The 16,616-nt window shown below is 58.2% G+C and overlaps 1 protein-coding gene across 5 annotated transcripts in view; it reads right to left on the reverse strand.

Moving 5' to 3' along the window:
• Positions 1–1,773: 1,773 nt before the first annotated feature.
• Positions 1,774–16,616, reverse strand: part of CACNA2D2 (calcium voltage-gated channel auxiliary subunit alpha2delta 2) — a 141,805-nt gene continuing 126,962 nt past the window's right edge. For 2 of the 5 annotated variants that reach the window (XM_087431084.1, XM_087431085.1), the window contains exons 12-37: positions 16,448–16,555; positions 16,274–16,352; positions 15,632–15,681; positions 15,358–15,447; positions 15,076–15,147; positions 14,790–14,864; positions 13,476–13,550; positions 13,326–13,397; positions 13,167–13,238; positions 13,021–13,082; positions 12,036–12,112; positions 8,072–8,132; positions 5,870–5,967; positions 5,553–5,643; positions 5,383–5,445; positions 5,130–5,233; positions 4,784–4,882; positions 4,607–4,695; positions 4,351–4,401; positions 4,060–4,131; positions 3,804–3,956; positions 3,605–3,657; positions 3,432–3,487; positions 3,162–3,288; positions 2,703–2,994; positions 1,774–2,597 (exon numbers count right to left, since the gene is read on the reverse strand). In XM_087431084.1, coding sequence (XP_087287210.1) covers positions 2,457–2,597; positions 2,703–2,994; positions 3,162–3,288; positions 3,432–3,487; positions 3,605–3,657; positions 3,804–3,956; positions 4,060–4,131; positions 4,351–4,401; positions 4,607–4,695; positions 4,784–4,882; positions 5,130–5,233; positions 5,383–5,445; positions 5,553–5,643; positions 5,870–5,967; positions 8,072–8,132; positions 12,036–12,112; positions 13,021–13,082; positions 13,167–13,238; positions 13,326–13,397; positions 13,476–13,550; positions 14,790–14,864; positions 15,076–15,147; positions 15,358–15,447; positions 15,632–15,681; positions 16,274–16,352; positions 16,448–16,555 — 2,382 coding nt within the window. In that variant the 3' untranslated portion in view covers positions 1,774–2,456. The remainder of the gene's footprint in view (positions 2,598–2,702; positions 2,995–3,161; positions 3,289–3,431; positions 3,488–3,604; positions 3,658–3,803; positions 3,957–4,059; positions 4,132–4,350; positions 4,402–4,606; positions 4,696–4,783; positions 4,883–5,129; positions 5,234–5,382; positions 5,446–5,552; positions 5,644–5,869; positions 5,968–8,071; positions 8,133–12,035; positions 12,113–13,020; positions 13,083–13,166; positions 13,239–13,325; positions 13,398–13,475; positions 13,551–14,789; positions 14,865–15,075; positions 15,148–15,357; positions 15,448–15,631; positions 15,682–16,273; positions 16,353–16,447; positions 16,556–16,616) is intronic. The other 3 variants (XM_014792381.2, XM_014792382.2, XM_087431086.1) reach the window with 3 other exon arrangements.

The raw sequence follows: 16,616 nt of genomic DNA on the forward strand, positions 1-16,616 counted from the left end.
CCAGCAGCAGAGCACGTGCACTTAACCGCCAAGCCACGGGGCCGGCCCAGGAGCAGTGGTTTGGCTTGTGGGTGGGCCATACCCTGGCCTCCTCTGGACAACAGCACTGGGCCCTCAAGCGCCTGGTCCTAGACTTGGGCCAGGTACTCACTCTTCACTTAACAGGCCCTGCTGGCTAGGCCTGTGTGGTCTGAGTCCGTGGTTGGACACCTGCCTAAACCCACCTCTCATCTCTGTCTTCTTTCCTCCACCGTCCTTGCCTTGAGTCTCTGGGAGGCCTTTTTTTTAAGGACAGTTTTTCGCAGAGGCTTTTGAAAAGATGATATGAGACAAAGGATGTCAAGGATCTGGCACTTAGGGGGCCTGGGAAGCGTCATGCCCTCCACCCACTAGGGACCTGGATTGCTATGGCCTTCGCTCCCAGCTGAGTGGTAGGTGGGACTCTGAGATCATGGTCACCTGTCTTCAGGTTACCCAGTCCTCACCCCGGGGCAGACAGAGTGGATGGGAACCATTTGAAGTGAAAATATGAACGTTATTTAATAACTGATCTTCTGTAATAAACCATTTGAAAATATTTTACAAGGAGTCACACATGATATTTTACAAAGTTTCTTGACTTTTTTGTCACTGTTGTTTTTCTGACTTGTCTGTACAAAATAGAACCACCACCAAAAAATAGAGCAGAGAAGAGGAAATGGCCCCCCAGTCCCCCATAGATCCCCCAAGCTGGAGGTGAGGGGGCAGCCAGGTTGGGTGGGTGATGAGAAGGATAAGACCCGGCTGGGGGTTGGACAACTACTTGATGGGGATTGTTTTGTCTGTTTTTCTGTTTTTTAAACTTAAAATATATATTTTTCTGTGTATGCTTGATTCTTTTATTTTTATATTCTCCATTGAGCACCTGACTACACTACAATTACACACACGCCCCCGCAAAACATGGCTGGCATCTAGGCTGGGTGTACAGCATGGGCGCCTACCCTGGCACCAGCAGCGAGCATGGACCATACACACACACTGAGAAAGCGACAAGCAACATGACATTAATTAACAGAGTCATTAATTAATGCATCACCCTCCCCCCTCCTCCCAGTCCATCTGAGCCCCATGGCCACATCTCCCTGCCCTCAGTTCCCCACTTGCCCCCAGGCTGGGATGCCTTTGAGGGAAATGACCAGAATGAATGGTGTGAAGAGATGTGCCCAGGCCCAGCCTCTGTGTGTGCACAGAGTGTGTAATATGTGTGTATGTGTGTGCAAGTGTATGTTCAGCAGGGAGCAACAGTTTTGCCTCCTGGGGACAAGGAGTGTGTGTGTGAGTGGGAAACAGACGGGGAGCGGGCACAGGCCTGAGTGTGTAAGGGCCAGATTGAGGGTGGGATGGCCCAGCCAGGAGTGATCAAGTCACCCCTGCTAAGGCAAAGAGCAATGTGTGGTGAGGGTTCCTCTGCCGAGGGGTGTAGGCAGTGGCATGTGGTCCCACTGGGGGCCTGACACTAGTGAGAAATGGTTACAATGAGCACCTGGCGGGGTGAGGGGCATTTAGGGGACACTGGTGGCTAGGGTGAGATACAGGGGTCTTCACCCTCTGCCCCAGCATTTGGCACTGTTTGACATTCAGCTTTAGAGACAGAGGACAGGCTGGGCTGCAGGTCAGATCAGAGGCAGGCGGTGAGCAGGAGATGGAGTGTGCACATGCCAACCCTCCCACCAGTCCCTCGCCCTGTGTAAGGCTTTGTGAGCCCCCACCCCCACCCCACCCCACCCCACCCCACAGTGTGTGTGTGTGTGTTTGTGTATGTGTGTGTGTCCTCCAGGGTACGTCTAATGTGAGTCCAGTTTCTAACCTCAGGGCTCCAGATGTGTATAGGGTTGTGTCTGAGCCAGTGTCACTGTCACTGCCCTGACACCTGCAGGGCTTGGGGTGGGGGAGGTGGCTGTAGGCCTGAGAGGGACAGGAGCCCATTGGGGGGCTGCCCCAGGACCTCTCTCCTGCCAGGATTGAAGCTGGGATGCACAGGCCTCAAACTACCCATCTCAACTTCCTCCATTACTCCCAGGGAATCTAGATTTGGTCCTGGGTGGGGCAGAAGGTCCAGGTCCGAGGAGTCCAGCTGGGGCAGGGCCTAAGTCTCCCACACAAAGGGAGCCTCCGGGTAGGGCGGGTAGTGGAGACCTGGTTTGGCACCAGTACTGTGGCCTCCCTGTCCCAGCCCTCGGGGATGGGTAAGTCCAGTGAGAATGAGGGGTCTGAGAACACTTTGACAGTTCAGCAGCGAGACGTGGCTTGGGGTCCAAAGACCTGCGGCGCCCTCCTTTGGGACCCTCCATTCTAAGGTGCAGACTCTCGGGGCCTGGTGCGCTCAGGTCTTTCAGTGAGGGAGGGGGCGAGGCTCTAAGGCAGGGAGTGTGGGGCGGGAGAGCCGGGGAGAGGAGGGGAGGCCTTGGGGGCGCTCAGAGGCCACGCGAGGCGTGGGCGTGGACTTGAGGCTGCGGCCGGGGAGGCAGGCCCAGGAGGAGCAGTAGCTGTAAGGAGACCAGGACGCCCAGCGACGGCGGGAAGGAGGCTCCGCGGCCGCAGTCTGAGGTATCTTCCTGCAAGAAGAGAGGAGCCGGTCGGCCTGGGACAGGGATGGGCGCAGGGCCGCGCTAACCCTGGGGAGGGGAGCGGGATGTCAAATCCGTCGTCCCCCTCCTCACCGTCGCGTTGTAGTCGAAGCAGATGTGCGGGCCTCTCCGGTATCGCGGTCTCTGCACCAGTTCACACTGCTCCGGGCCGTCCGCTGGGCATGGGTGGGTAGTCAAGGAGGCGGCGTCGGCACTGAAGGCGCGCACGGGGCGGGAGGGGGCGCGGGCGGCGGGGAGCGGCGGGGGCAGGATACAGTGTGTCTCTTTCTGCAGCAGCCGGCCTGCCTCACACTGGCTGCACAGCGGCTTCTCGGCCACCACGAAGAGAAGGTTGGTGTTGGTCAGTCTCTGCGCGTGGAATAGCCTGGACGCGGCACAGAGGACGGGGGTTGAGATTCGCCCCTCCCCTCCGTCCCTGCCCCGCCCCCTGCAGCCTCGGCCCCGCCTCCGGCCGCATCCTCTCGGCAAGCCCCGCCCCGTGGGCCCCGCCCTCAGCCCCACCCTACCCCTCCGGTCGCTCCCCGCAGGCACCTGGAGCAGTTTCCGCAGTCGATGATGGCATTGTAGGAGGTGTTCACCGAACCGAAGTAGTACTGAGTCTGTTTCATGACGCAGCTGCTCTCGCGCGCCTCGGGGTTGCCCTCGGCCTCCGTGGGGTCTGCGAGGGCCCAGAGCGCCTCAGCCCCACCCATATACCCTGGCATGGTCCTGGGCCTCAGCCTCGCCCAGCTGTAAGCCCTGCCCTCCCCTTGAGGTCGGTCTTTGCTTAGATTGCGGAGCGGGGGTTGAGGAGGTACCTACCTGCCTGGAACCAGCTGTGGTAGATGAGGCCATAGAGAAGCTGCTGGAACACGGACCTGCAGGGTATGGGTCACCAAAGGGAGTGGTCAGCAGAGGCCAGTACCTTCTCCACTTCTCTTGAGCCCTCCTGGCCAGGGAGCACCCTCCCTTCTGCCCTCCCCTCTAGGACTCACCAGGCAGCAGCCGAGGTCCACCAGGCCAGGTTAAGGAAGTCTGCAATGGTGGGCTGCAGTGGAGAGAGGGGTGTGGGCTGCCACTGCTGCCCCTGGACCTGGGTCACCCTCAGCTCTCTCATCAGAGGTGGAGGGTCATTTGTGGAGAGGTCTCCCAGCACTCCCCCCCATCTGCAGGCCAGGCATGGCTGGGGCTCACCACAAAGATGCCCCGGGGTGCGGCACCCAGATTGCCCTGGGGTTGGGGGGCACAGGCTGCTTGATAGTCATAGGACTCCTTGCGGGTGTAGAAGGAATTATTGTAGAGTGCCATCATCAGATTGGCATCCACCTCACTGAAGAACCTGCCCACCTGGGGATGCCGGGAGGGAGTGGTAGTTACAGGGCTGGCAGTGCCATGCCCCCAGAAGGCTCAAACCCAGACCCCCTCCTTCCACCCTCTTCCTGACTCTCACCTGGTCCCACTGATGGTTCTGGTTTGATAGCACCAGGAATCCCCCATCATCAATGAGGACACAGAGCAGGTCCTGAGAGGTGGGGAAGGGGGAAGAAGATGGGGAGGGGTTTGGGCCCAGACCCTGGCAGTCCAGTGGTTGAGTGGAGGGGGCACCATTCCCCCCAGTTCTGGTAAAGCTGTGAAGTCAGGGTGGGATGTTGAGATCCACAGGCCAAGGGATGGGCTAGGAGTTGCAGTCGAGACTAAGACATCTGGGAGTGGGGTGAGCTAGGGTTCAGGGCACACATACCTCATTGTTAACCTCACAGTCCATCTCACAGTGGCTGCTGGGGCCACACTGCTGGGCAGAGAGCAAGGAGTGTAAGGTGCCTACCAGTTTTCTCCCTCTTATCACCCTTCATATATCTGGGTCCCCAGGCCACCTGCAACAGCCCCCGCCTCCCCATAGGCACCAGAGCCACTCTGAATGGGAGGATTAGTAGGGGTTCCTGGGGACTCCAGAATGGGTACTGCTGAGCTTACTGTCCCCACCCCTGCCCAAGTACCTTCTGAGGCTGGTCCTGATGGGTACGGTTGCTGGCTAGCACCTTGAACTTCTCAGCCCAGGCCTCTAGGTCCAGCTTAACGCCCACCACTATGAGGGATAGCAAGGGGCCATCAATGCCTGTCTGGGCAGCACTCTGCCCATTGTCTCTTTCCCCGCCTCTGCCCTGAGCATTCACCTGCTGGCCTCAGTGTGCGTCCACCCAGGCTGAGCTCCACAGCTGTGCTGACGAGGATGCCCACTGTGTCATTCTCCAGCTCCAGTGGCCTTAACAGGGCTGGGGGTGGGGTGGGGTGGAGCAGTTAGGAGTTGGGGCTGGTGGCCACACTGACCACTCTATGCTGGGCCCTGCAGACCCAGGAGCCCAAGCCAAGGCTGACCCTAGCCTAAGCACCCAGCACCCAGCACAGTGTTTGGCACAGCCTAGCTTTCTCTTCTCATCTGCCTCAGTCTCAGCCAGCCTCGTGTTTGAGGGGCCTTAGAGAGCAGAGCCTAGCCCTGGCTGAGTAGACAGAGAAGCTTACCATCCTGGTGTGGGGGCTTGAAGACATAGCCGTGGTTATCCAGGCTGCGGCGGTAGAAGCTGGCATTGAAGGGCTCAGGGTTCTCTGTCCAGTCCTCAGCTGCCCTGGTCACCCAAGACAGGCAGAGGTTGGTGGAAGGGATGGCTTGTGGGGGACAGTGGTCTCAGCAGGTGCAAAGAGGCCTCTGGGCAGCAGGAAAGAAAGAGGGTCCTAGGCAGGGACAGGGTGTCAGGTAGTGGGGTAGGTCACTTACTTGTTGGGGAATACACGAGTGATGCCGCCGTCAGTGGCAGCAAACACGGCCAGAAGGCTGTACCTGGGGGCAGCAGGAAGGTGCGGTCACAGGCCTGCCTTCTGCAGGGCAGGGCCAGGGCCTCTGGGCCCATCCCAGCCTCCTGCCCCCACAGGCTGGGGCATGCCTACGTGTTGAGATCCTGGTCCCGCCACACACGTTCTACCAGCTGCTGCGTGATTCCTGTGTCCAAGATCAGGTTGTGCAGAAGGAAGTTGTTGCCTGGAATGGGAGGGTAGGGGTGGAGGGGGCATCTTCATGCAGCTCCCAGCCCACTCTTCCCCCTACCCCCAAGGCTCCAACAGCAGCCTTCCCCATGATCTGGCCCAGGCCTTGCCCTTGGCTTGGCCCTGCATATTTCCACACCTGCCTGGTCTCTGGGTTCCTCTGGGCTGCCCGCATGCTGCCTGGGCACTGCCCAGACCCGGCTGCCCCACCAGGCACTCACACTGCTTGGAGTCTGGAGTCACTTTCTCCATGAGCTCAATGAAGTTTTTCAGGAACTCGGTGGTGTTGTCTGAGGCATTCAGATCCTTGCAATACTCTCTAGGGGTGGGGAGGGGCAAGAAGAGTGGGCTTGGGGGGCTGGACAGGGCAGTGGGGTTGAGGCTTCCCAACAGGCCTGCTTGGCCATTTGCTGAGAAGCCCAGGCCTCGGGGAGAGACGTGTATTCTTACAGGCTGCAGCCACTAGGTGCCTGGCAGGCTCTGAGGTCTGAGGAGGGGCAGAGCTGACATGGGAATGAGAGTCTGCTTCCTCCACCCTGGTTCTCCCTCCAGGGCATGGCCCTGCAGAGCCTCCCACCTCTCCTGTGTAGCTGGACCCAGATGGTGCACCTGGGAGGCTCCAGGAATTGCCTCACGGCCGGCTCATCCACCTGCATGCTGTAGCGGTCCCATGGGCACCAGGTGGGCGGAGCAGCAGCACAGGCTTAGTCAGCCTAAGTCTAAGACCTCATCCTGCTGCTTCCTGGCTGTGCACCTTTGGACAACTCACTCAAGCTCCCTTAGCCTCAGTTTTTTCATCATACCACAGAGGGTGTCAGGAAGTCAGTGAGAACACATGGGTCCTCAGACTGGCTGTTCCCTCTGCCTAGAATGCTCTGCCCCCAGAGGTGGACAGGCCAAATCCCTCACCTTCTCAAAGCCCTCGCTGGGCTCAGGCTCTGGGTCCAGAGAACATGGGGGCTGTGGGGCGTGGGGAGGCCTACATGGAGCTCTGCTCTCCAGGAATTCTTGGTGAGCAGTCCTTCTACCCTGGTAGATGGAGCTCTGTCTCCTGCCCAATCCCTCATTCACACCCCTGCCACCAGAGACCTCACAGCTGGCCCGTATGGCAGCAACTTTGTGGGAATTTTTTAAATGCGCTGCTTGCCCAGGTTGTGCGAGGGCCCACAGCTTGGTGAGGGGTCTCAGGGGACTGGGTCTCAGCCCTTACTTGCTCCCTGGCCCCCGAGGCCTTTGTACAGTGCACAGCACGCACTTCTGTGGGTGGAGGTCACACCTGATACACCCAGAGAGACACCCACACAGCTGTGCTTGAGATACAAGTCACCTGCAGCCCCTACTCCCCACAATATGTACATTTACATTTTTGGGTTACTTTATTCACTCAGCCAACACATATTTATCGAGCTCTCTCAAGCCAAAGATACAAAGGTGACAAAAACGAATACAGTCCCTGCTCTTAGAAAGCTCTGTCAGGGTCATGTGGGCCACATAGGCCTTTTCACACATTTCCACAGTCACGAGTGCACACAGCCCACCCCACATTTACACTCAGACTCGTACAAATGTACACAATGACTCACAAATACAAACACGTCTACAGCGAGTCACAGAGAAATTTGTGGGTGCATGCACGCACGTGCACACACAGAGGTTAGGTGTGTCCAGAGCCCCTGTGTGGTGCCTGAGACTGCCCATGGGTCTCTGTCAGCTGCACCCACCTGCCCTCATCCAAAGCCCAGGTTACAGGAGGGCTTTATCACCCGGGGGCCTGCTGGCCTCCTCAGAGGTGGTACAACAGGCGGAGGGTGTGCACACGAGGATGTGTGTGTGCATGCTGAGCACGCACTCAAGGGATGGTCCAGGCCCAGGCCTGCGCTGGGCCCTGACCCCTCGCTTGTCAGAGCAGCTCCTCAGAGCCCCCATCCCCTCTTTCCCCCCGCCCCATCCTCAGTGAGCCACCACACCTAGAGTTGGCACTGCCAACAGGGGCTCTGGCTAGCTCGGTTCCCAGACCCACAGAAACACTGACTGACACAGGACAAGGATGCAGTGAGCGGTGGGGAGGGCACCACAAACCAGAGCAGCAGCTGCCCAGTGAGGGGCATACTGCAGACAGCCAGCCCACGGCAAAAAGGGCTCCTTCCTCGTTGCCTGGGAGGGCACGGAAGGTCAGCAGAGTCCAGAGCCCTCCCGCCTCAGGCCTGGTGGGAGCCAGAGCTGTGGGCAGCTGGCCACTGCTGCCTGGTGTGGCTACATGGCCTGGGTATGCACACAGCTGCACACACAAGGCTATGCATGGGGGAGGGTGGGGCGACACTGCACGGGACACAGAAACACAAAGCTCCAGGCAGGAGGGCAGGAGGCGGGGCCAAGGCGGTCGGGGTTGGGGGGACACCTCAGCAAGGCCACACGCAAGCTACCTGGGAGCAATGAAAACATGTCCTTCAGACTCAAAGCTGCTGGGGAGCAGGAACTCAAAATCTGCAACAGAAACGGGGGGTTATCTGGCGGGGGCAGAGGAGGTGGGAGGCCAGGGGGCTCAGAGCTGATGGGGCTGGAGGGACAGGGAAGAGGGTGGCTTGAGGGAGGGGGAGACACCAGCAAAGAGGGAACCCGCCACTTCCATGTTCAAGTTCGAGCCAGAGAGAAGGGATGGGCGGGGAGGGGTGGAGGGCCTGTGGAGACTACAGCATCGCAGGAGGAGGGCAGTTATAGCCAATATGTTGCCCGGGCCTGGTCCTCTGTCTGCAGTGAGTCCCTTGGCGTGGCTGTATATGCTTCCATACGGCTGTATAGCACATATACACGGACACACACACACACATATATATACACACACTGCTATATATATGCATGGTCTAGGGGAGGCGCCAGTCTCACTCTTATCACATCCGTAATGAAAAAACCACATGCTGAGCTTCCTTCGCCTCCAAAGAGACTTTGAGGAAGGGAATTGGCTTTTGGCTGCGGATTTTTATCTCGTTCTTTGCTGCAGCTGTTTGCATTTTGGTAGGTTTTGCTTTTGTTCTGTGTCAGGCATCAACATGGCCAAACCGAGGGGGTTTCTCATGGGCATGGACAGTCCAACCAGAGACAGTGTGGGCAGCTGGGGGTGGGCTGCAGTGCATTGTGGGAGTACAGCAGTCCTCCCTAGGGTAGGAGGCTGGCTGAGGGGAGATCCTCGAGGTGCCTAGGAATGTTCCCACACTGTGGGAGGAGAGTCTGGGAGCTGGGAGGGGACAGGAGCACTGCTTGAACCTGCACACTTGCCCTTTTGGGTTGGGGGCGTGAGAGCAGGTGGGGAAGAAGGGCTGGGTCTTCACCCTTCCTAGGATCTGTCTGGGCTCAGAGCAGCCAGGGAGGAATGCTTGGGCTCCACAAAAGGTGTGGGGTGCTGTTGAGGGATCCACCAACTAGGCCTGTGCATGTGTGAGAGTGAGCATGTATGCATGAGTGTGTATGTGCATGTGAAAGCATGTGTATGTGAGTATGTTTGCATGAGTGTGTATGTGTGAGCATGTGTGCATGTGTGCAAGTGTCTCTGTGTGGGTTTGTGAGTGATGTGGCCACATCATTGGGATGTGGCCATGGAGGGTCTTCTGTGGCCTCTTCCTACCCAGCTGGACCGGCCACCTTGCTGGTCTGTGTCCGGGAGGCATCCCTCTGCTCTCAGCCTGTTGCACTCTGGGCAGTCCACCTTCCCATCCTTTACCCAGATTCCAACCTCTCTGTCACCCCAGGGCTTTTATTTTTGTAGAAGAGGAGTCCTCCTTGTTCCAAAATACTCCCACAATGCACTGCAAGATTCTGGGGGCGGGACATGGGGTGCCTGGAGGGGCTGGGCAGTCACTGGTTGGACTGTTGCTTTCTGATAGGACTGTGAGGCAGGGTTTGGACACAAGCCGACAGGGAAGGAGGGGAAGAGGAGGAGGAGGAGAAAGAAAAAGGAGGTGGGGAGAAGGAAGGGAGACTATGCTGTGGTCGTCAATGTTACCATGGCCCTGCATTTCTGGGGTCACTGGGAGGCCTGTGGGAGGAGAAGAGAAGGCAACTCAAGCCAGTGGGAGTAGGGCCAGTCCCCACCCCCACCCAGGCTAGTGGGGGCAGCTGTATCCCCTTTATTAGACTAGGCTGGGCAGGGCCCCTAGGGCTTCCTGGGGAGCCCATGCCTCCCAGCCATGGGGACTGGGGACAAGACATCCTCTTATGGCTCTCCATGCCCCATCTGCCCAGGCGTTCCCTGGGAGGGGCATCTCTGTGCACCAGTGGCAGAGACCCTTGTGTGCTGTACTCTCTCACTCCCCTTGTTCTCTGCCAGGGTCTGTGAGTTCACTACCTACCTTTCCCAGAAGTCTCTGGCTTGGGTACCTCTGAGTGCCAGAGCCTTTTTCTTCACACCCAGCCTGACTCCCTCCAAGCTCTTTTGCTGGCCCTTGGGGTTGACAGGTCCCCTTTTGTTCTTCGCCAGGCCCCTGGTCCCTGAGTCTGCTTTTATTTCCCAGGGGAACACCTTCTCCATACCTGACCACCCTCCCCAAGAGCAGCAAGCACCCCAGGATAGGGCTGGGCCAGTGGGCCTTAGCAGTTTCTGGGAGTACGGGGGCAGCAGGGGACAGGGGCTTTAGCACCTAGGCCAGTGCCCAGCATGGTCTGGTCTGCCTTGCTCTCCCAGTGGCCTGGCTGTGGCCCTATCCTGCCCCTGCACCAGGATCAGGGTTTGAGGCTTCCAAAGCCTTCTGTCTCTCCTTGGGAGGGCTGCCAGCTTCTGGAGCCACTGCCAGAGATCAGAGGAGGGAGAATGATCCCAGAGGAAGCCTCGTGTGGCTGGCCCTTTCCAATAAGCCTCATGTAAGCCCTTCTGAGGACTGATCTACTGCTGCATCTCAGGCCCCCTGCCCTGCTGGGTGGGAGGTGGTAGAGAGGCGTCTACTCCTGTCCCCACTGTTGAGTTGTCTTGGAGAGATAGAGAAGGTGGCAGGGAGAGGGGGCAGGGGCCTGCCCAGAGGGAGCAAGGAGGATGAGGATGTGGCCTGAGCTCTCAGAACACGCCAGAGACCACCCTGCAGGCAGGGCCAGGGAAAGGGCTGCTGGCTTTAATGGGGTTTAGGGTCAGAGGAAAGGCAAGAACTAGAGGAGCCAAGGGGATGCTGGGCGGGCCCTGGAGAGCAGGGGTTTGGCTGGTCCTGGGCAGGGAGGGGGGCAAGCAGGGGCGTGAGGGCGGGTGGGGTGAGGAGAGGAGGGTGCACTGGTTCTGAATATACTTGCCCTTCAGTTTGCTGATTGGCACTGGGACAGTCCACCAAGAGAGAAAGCGAGGAAAACAGAAACAACACAAACACAAAAACAAACGAAAAGGGGGAGGGGAAGGGGAGGGGCACAAACAATATTTTATTCAATGGCTGTTTGAATGAAAATATTGTGTCTCATCATCATACCGAAAGGAAACTTCTTGCAAAAAAACGACATGAGAGAGAAAGAGAGAGCGAGAAAACTCAAAGGAGATGAGCCCCAGCCAGCCAGGCAGGTAGGGGGTGCCCGGTGGGGCCAGAGCCCGGCCTCCCTCCCAGTGACCTCAGTGGGGGCAGGCCCTGCGGGAGGCCCTGGTGAGGGGGACATGCAGGGTTGAGCCACAAGCAGAGGAGGGGGAGAGGGAGGGAAGGAGAGAGGGAAGGCAAGAGAGGGAGAGAGGGAAGGCAAGAGAGGGAGAGAGGGAGAGAGGGGGTGGGAGAGGGAAATGGAGGGAGTCAGCAGAAGGGAGAGAGAAGAGAGGGAGGGAGACAGAGAGGGTGCTGTGCATGGAGGAAAAGAGAAGGAGGGAGAGAGGGAAAGAGTGGCAGAGGGGGAAGAGGGGGAGAAAGGAAAGGGGGTGGAAAGAAGGGCAAAGAGAGTAAGGGAGGAGTCAGGGTGGGAGGGAGGTGACAGAGGCCCAAGATGAGGGAGGAGGTGAGGAGGAAATGAGGGAGGAAGAGTGAGGGTGGACAGAAGGGGAGGGGACCTTGTGGGGTGGTCCCATGGGGAAGAGAGCTGCGCAGGGAGCAGGGGCAAGGAGAGATGAGGGGAGGGGGTGTCTTCCAAGAATGCAGCCCCCAGGGGTGTGCGGGGGAGGCAGGCTAAGGATGGAAGACACGAAGTAGGAGAAACCAAAAACAACCTCAACGGAAATCATGAGAGAATGGTTTGGAACCAAATCTGAGAAAAGGCGAGCATGCAGATTTCCACAGACTTTCCTATGGCCGGTGCCCCAGCCTGCGGGTGCCTGGGGGGTGGACAGACTGGGCAGGAGGGGCCGCCTTGCCGCAAATGGCTGGCTATGCTGCATGGGGCCGGCCAGGGTGGGGGGCAGAGGCAGGGGTGCAGGGCGCAGGCAGGGGCCGGGCCACTTACACTTGACCTGCAGGATCTGGTCGCTGAGGTTGGCTTGGAGGTAGAAGGTGCTGTAGGGCGGGAGCACTAGCCCTAGGCTGGGAAGGAGGGGAGGGGAAGAACGCAGGTCAGTGCTGGGGAGAGGTGGGCCACATTGACACCCCGACCCCATGGCCTTGGAGCCGGGTGGAGAGGCCTAGGCTGTGACATCCCCTCCCCTGACCACCAGGGACACCTTTGCCTGGTTAGCTGTGGGAGATTCATGGTCTAGGGGCCTGGACCTTCCACTCCCCAAACTCTCCTGAAGCCCTCAGATCTCCCAGCCCCGAAGCAAATCCCACCCCACCCCTCACCCCCAGCAGCATCCCCCAACATACCACCTGCCCAGCCAGCCTCCTCCATCTGGCCAGCAGCAAACTTACAAGGGGCAGAACACAGAACACTGTGGGGGCGTGCTGCTGTGGGAGTGGGGTCTACAGTCTCCAGAGATTCCGGCCTTGTGAGAGCCAGCTGAAAGCAGGGCTGGCACTAGCATGGAGAGGGGCAGTCCCCTCTCCATGCTAGTGTGAATGAGACCAGCTCTGGGGCATGCAGAAGACAGCCTACATGGCCTGGGCCTGACCCACAAGGTGACCTGCTCTGTGGCTGTGGTGCCTGTTGTGAGCAGGCCTATGATGGTGTTGAGGATGACATCCTGGGTGCAAATACCCAGGGATACAATCTAGGCGGGAGGGACGTGAGGGGGTGGCAGGCCTTGGGGAGACGTCAGATGCACTGTTTTGTCTCTGTTCTGCACTCCCAGGAGATGGAGCTTGTTCCTGAAGGGCCAGTGAGAGGCCCTTGGGGGCCTGAGAGTCCTGGGGTGAGTAGTGAGCAGCGTTGGCTGCTGATGCCCCACTGGGATTTGACAGACTGGGATGGGAGAGGGAGGGGGCACCTGGGCTCAGATTCTGGGCTCTGGGGCCACCTCTGCCCTCCCTGCCCGCCCAACCCTGGCCCCACTCACCTGTAGTTGGTGCTCGTTATAGGCACCCAGGTGTAGTTCCGCATCACCTCGTCTATGTACCTCTGGAAGAAGAGGCTGGGTCAGGTACTTGGGCTAGCCGGTAGGTGCCCACTAGACTCTCTGTCCTTCCTCCACCACTTTCTCACCTCGTCCAGGGACTTGACCAGTGTTCTGATCTGCTTGTGGCCTTTGTTGCCATCGATCATACTCCGACGGATCTGGAATGGACAGAGATGTGAGAGGCAGGGCCCCTACCCTCCTCTGTTCTGGGTGTCCCCCATCCCTACTCGCCTTCTTCTCCTTACCTCCTCCTTGTTCTCATCCTCCAGCTCTGCATCCAGGAAGTCCAAAGTCACAGGCTCCCGGAAGTTGGTGGTCTGCAGGAGGCAGGGCAGGAAGTTAGAAGTCCCCATCTCGCAGAGTTTACCCCCCTCCAGGCCGCCCACCTAGCTCACCTGGGGCTTCAGGTTGGGGTGCAGCAACACATAGCCATTCAGGTCAATGGCAAACACGTAACCGTTGGCTCCAAGCTGGGGGTGTAGATTGGGGGCTCAGGGCCTGGAGGTCTGGGCAGGGATTCCCCAGGCTCTGGAGCTCTTTCTCATCCTGCCTCCCATGCTGCTGAGGGGTGCTGTTTGCCTGTCTGGGCCAGGAGCCCCCACATGCCATGCAGCTCCAAGCCTGCCTCTCAAGCCAAGCCCAGCAGGCCAGTGCTCCACATGCACAAGCCTTTGCCGAGGCTGACCAGCTCCATGGGACCACGATTTGATTTGATCTTCTGCAATTCTTGCCCCTACTCCTGGTTCTCATGTCAGTCAGCCAGACTGCTCCACTCCACTGGCCCCACAAGGTTGCTGTTGCCCTTCCCTCCCCTCCCCACTACTGCCTCCTCTTGGTCCCCATCTCAGTAGAGCACAAGAGGAGGAGTGTACCCTTGGAATCCCCAGAGCATCCCTTCCAAGTGGAAGGGAAGGGAGACTAAGTGGGACCCTGGACTCACCCTTCCCTCTCTGAGGTGGTTTTCTCACTGCACATGGAGGCCAGCGACATGGGGCCTTCATGTGGCTCAGGTCTAAGCATACTGTCACACATGCCTCACCCCCTGCCCCTTTCAGAACCAAGACCCAAACTCCCTTTGCTGTGGGCCCTGGGCCAGCCACACTGATCTTGCCCCTTCCCTGGCTTATGATTCTGTTTTTCACCTTCAGGCCTTTTCCCAGAGAGTTCCCTCTGCCTCTAAGTTACGCCTTCCCCTCCTTTCTACCCAGGCCACTCCTGCCTACGGTCAGTCCAGAGGTTGGCAAACTACGGCCCATGGGCCATGTCTGGCCTGCTGCCTGTTACTGTACGGCTGTGAGGTAAGAATGGTTTTTACGTTTTTAAATGGTTGAAAAAGATCAAGAGAACAATTATATGTCATGAGGTGAAAATTATATGAAATTCAAATTTCAGTATCCACAAACAAAATTGTATTGGAACACAGCCGTGCCCATTTATTTGTTTTGTCTATGGCTGTTTTCACACTAAAACAGCAGAATTAAGTATGAATATAAGTATTTATGCTGGCAGAGCCTAAAATATTCATAGTCTGGCCCTTTACAGAAAATTTGCTGACCCTAGCTCTGGGCCTAAGGTTGCCTCCTCTGGAAGCCTTCCCTGACTGCCTGAACTCAGTGGTCTCCATGTAATCCCCATCAGTTTCCTCTGCTGAGCCCGGTTTGTGTCCATGTGGGAGGCAGAGCAGGGCGGATGGGCAGGTGGATACTCACCGTGTAGTTAGGAGTCAGCCTCTTAATGTCATTCAGAGCCACATCGATGCCCATCACGCCCAGGATCAACTGGTTCTGGGAGCAGAGATATGGGGGTCTGCAGTGGGCTCAGTTCCATGGGGTCCCACTATCTAACCCTCCACGCCCAAAGCCTCGAGGTGCTCTCACAAGCATTTGCCCCTGTCCAGTTTGCAGGCCAGACTATCCCTCCCCCATCCCAGACCTGCTATGGTCATGGCCAATCCTCCCCAGGTATGCCTAGTCCTTCCCCAGTGGGGGACCTCACCTTCTTTTCCCCAGGGCCATCCTGTGTCAGGTTGAAGACAGGAAGGGTCCCTGTTACCACCAACCCCAGTCCCTGAAGGGAGAGGAGGAGGATGGGTCAGTCTCCTGTGGCCAGCCATGCCCCAACCTCGAGTGTTCAGAGCAGGGGCTCAGGTACAGGCCACTTCCCTTTCTCCTCTGTTTCGTTTACCCCCATAAGGGTGCCCTCAATGGACTTGACCCTGTGGGCACACCCTTGGGGCAAGGTCACCAGCCCCACCCCTTCCTGGCCCAGAGGCCTTACCAGCGCATCCTCATACACGTTGGTCCATTGCACCTGCTTGGCCTCCTTGCCCGCCAGCACCATGGGCCTGCCCAATACATCTAGATATTCCTGGGAAGGGGGCGGCGGCGAGGGTCATGAGTTGGCCTGCCCCTCATGCTGCACCTTTCCTGTTCTGCCTCCCCATGCATCAGCAAGCCATAAGGGGGCGCACTCACCCCACAGCAGCCCATCCTTTGCACCATCTTGTGGAAGCAAAGGGCTGGGAGGAGGAGGGGGCCCCCCACAGTCTCACCTGTGTGTTGATGCGGATGGCGCCGATGGAAGGGATCTCAAAATAGTAACCTGTGAGGGTAGGGGAGGCAGCGGTAGGCTTGGGTGGTGCTCAGGATTCATGGCACAGGGGGCCTTGTACTCTAGGGTGTGCCTGCAGCCCTGACTTGTCCCTCAGGCCCTTTCTTTTTGGTGTCACTGCCCCCAAACTCATGTCCCGTTAGTGCTCTCTGCCATTGCCTGTCAATGGGACCGATGCTATGGAAGAGGCTGTGAATGTAGGGGTATAAAGAAGCAGAGCTGGGGGGAAGAGAGGAGCCTGAGGCCTGAAGTCCCTTATTCTAGGTTGGCAGTGACATTCAGTCCACCCAGGGGCCAGGCCCAAACGCACGGAGAGATGAATTGACCAGCAAACAGATGCAGGAACAGACAAGCTGGGAGACAGATGGACAATGGACAGACAGATGGGCAGAAAGATGCTCAGTCAGATGGACAAGTTAGGCAGCCAGATAGACAGATGGACACTCACATATATGGAAAGATGGACAGTGGATAAATAAGCAGCTGGAAAGCTGGACGTATGGAAGGACAGGTGGACAACCAACCCGATGGACAGCAGGACATGGCAGGCAGGCCCCGTGGCAGTGACGCCCAGATGAGGTACCTTTGTTGGCACAGGCCATCCACTGCAGGGGTGTGACATCGTAGTTATGCTGCCCCACGGAGAAAGTGAACACGCGCACCTGTTTGGGGCTTGAGTTACTGCGGCGCCTGCCAGAAGACAGCCCTCCCCTGTATGGGGCCCACGTCAGGCAGCCCCACCTGGGCTGAGCCTCACCGTCCGGTTGGGCCAATTGTACTTCTCAAAGACGTCCTGCACGCGATCTTCGCCACCATCCGTGAACATCATGATCATCTTATTGCAGTTGGCACGAGTGATGTTGGACTGAGCAGGAGTAGGAGTGGGTCAGGTGGCTCTCGGCCTCTCCCCGGTCCAGGGGTGGGTC

Source organism: Ceratotherium simum, chromosome 5 (genome assembly GCF_057802395.1).
Source record: "Ceratotherium simum simum isolate JZ-2026a chromosome 5, ASM5780239v1, whole genome shotgun sequence".
In the NCBI taxonomy this organism is placed as follows: domain Eukaryota; kingdom Metazoa; phylum Chordata; class Mammalia; order Perissodactyla; family Rhinocerotidae; genus Ceratotherium; species Ceratotherium simum.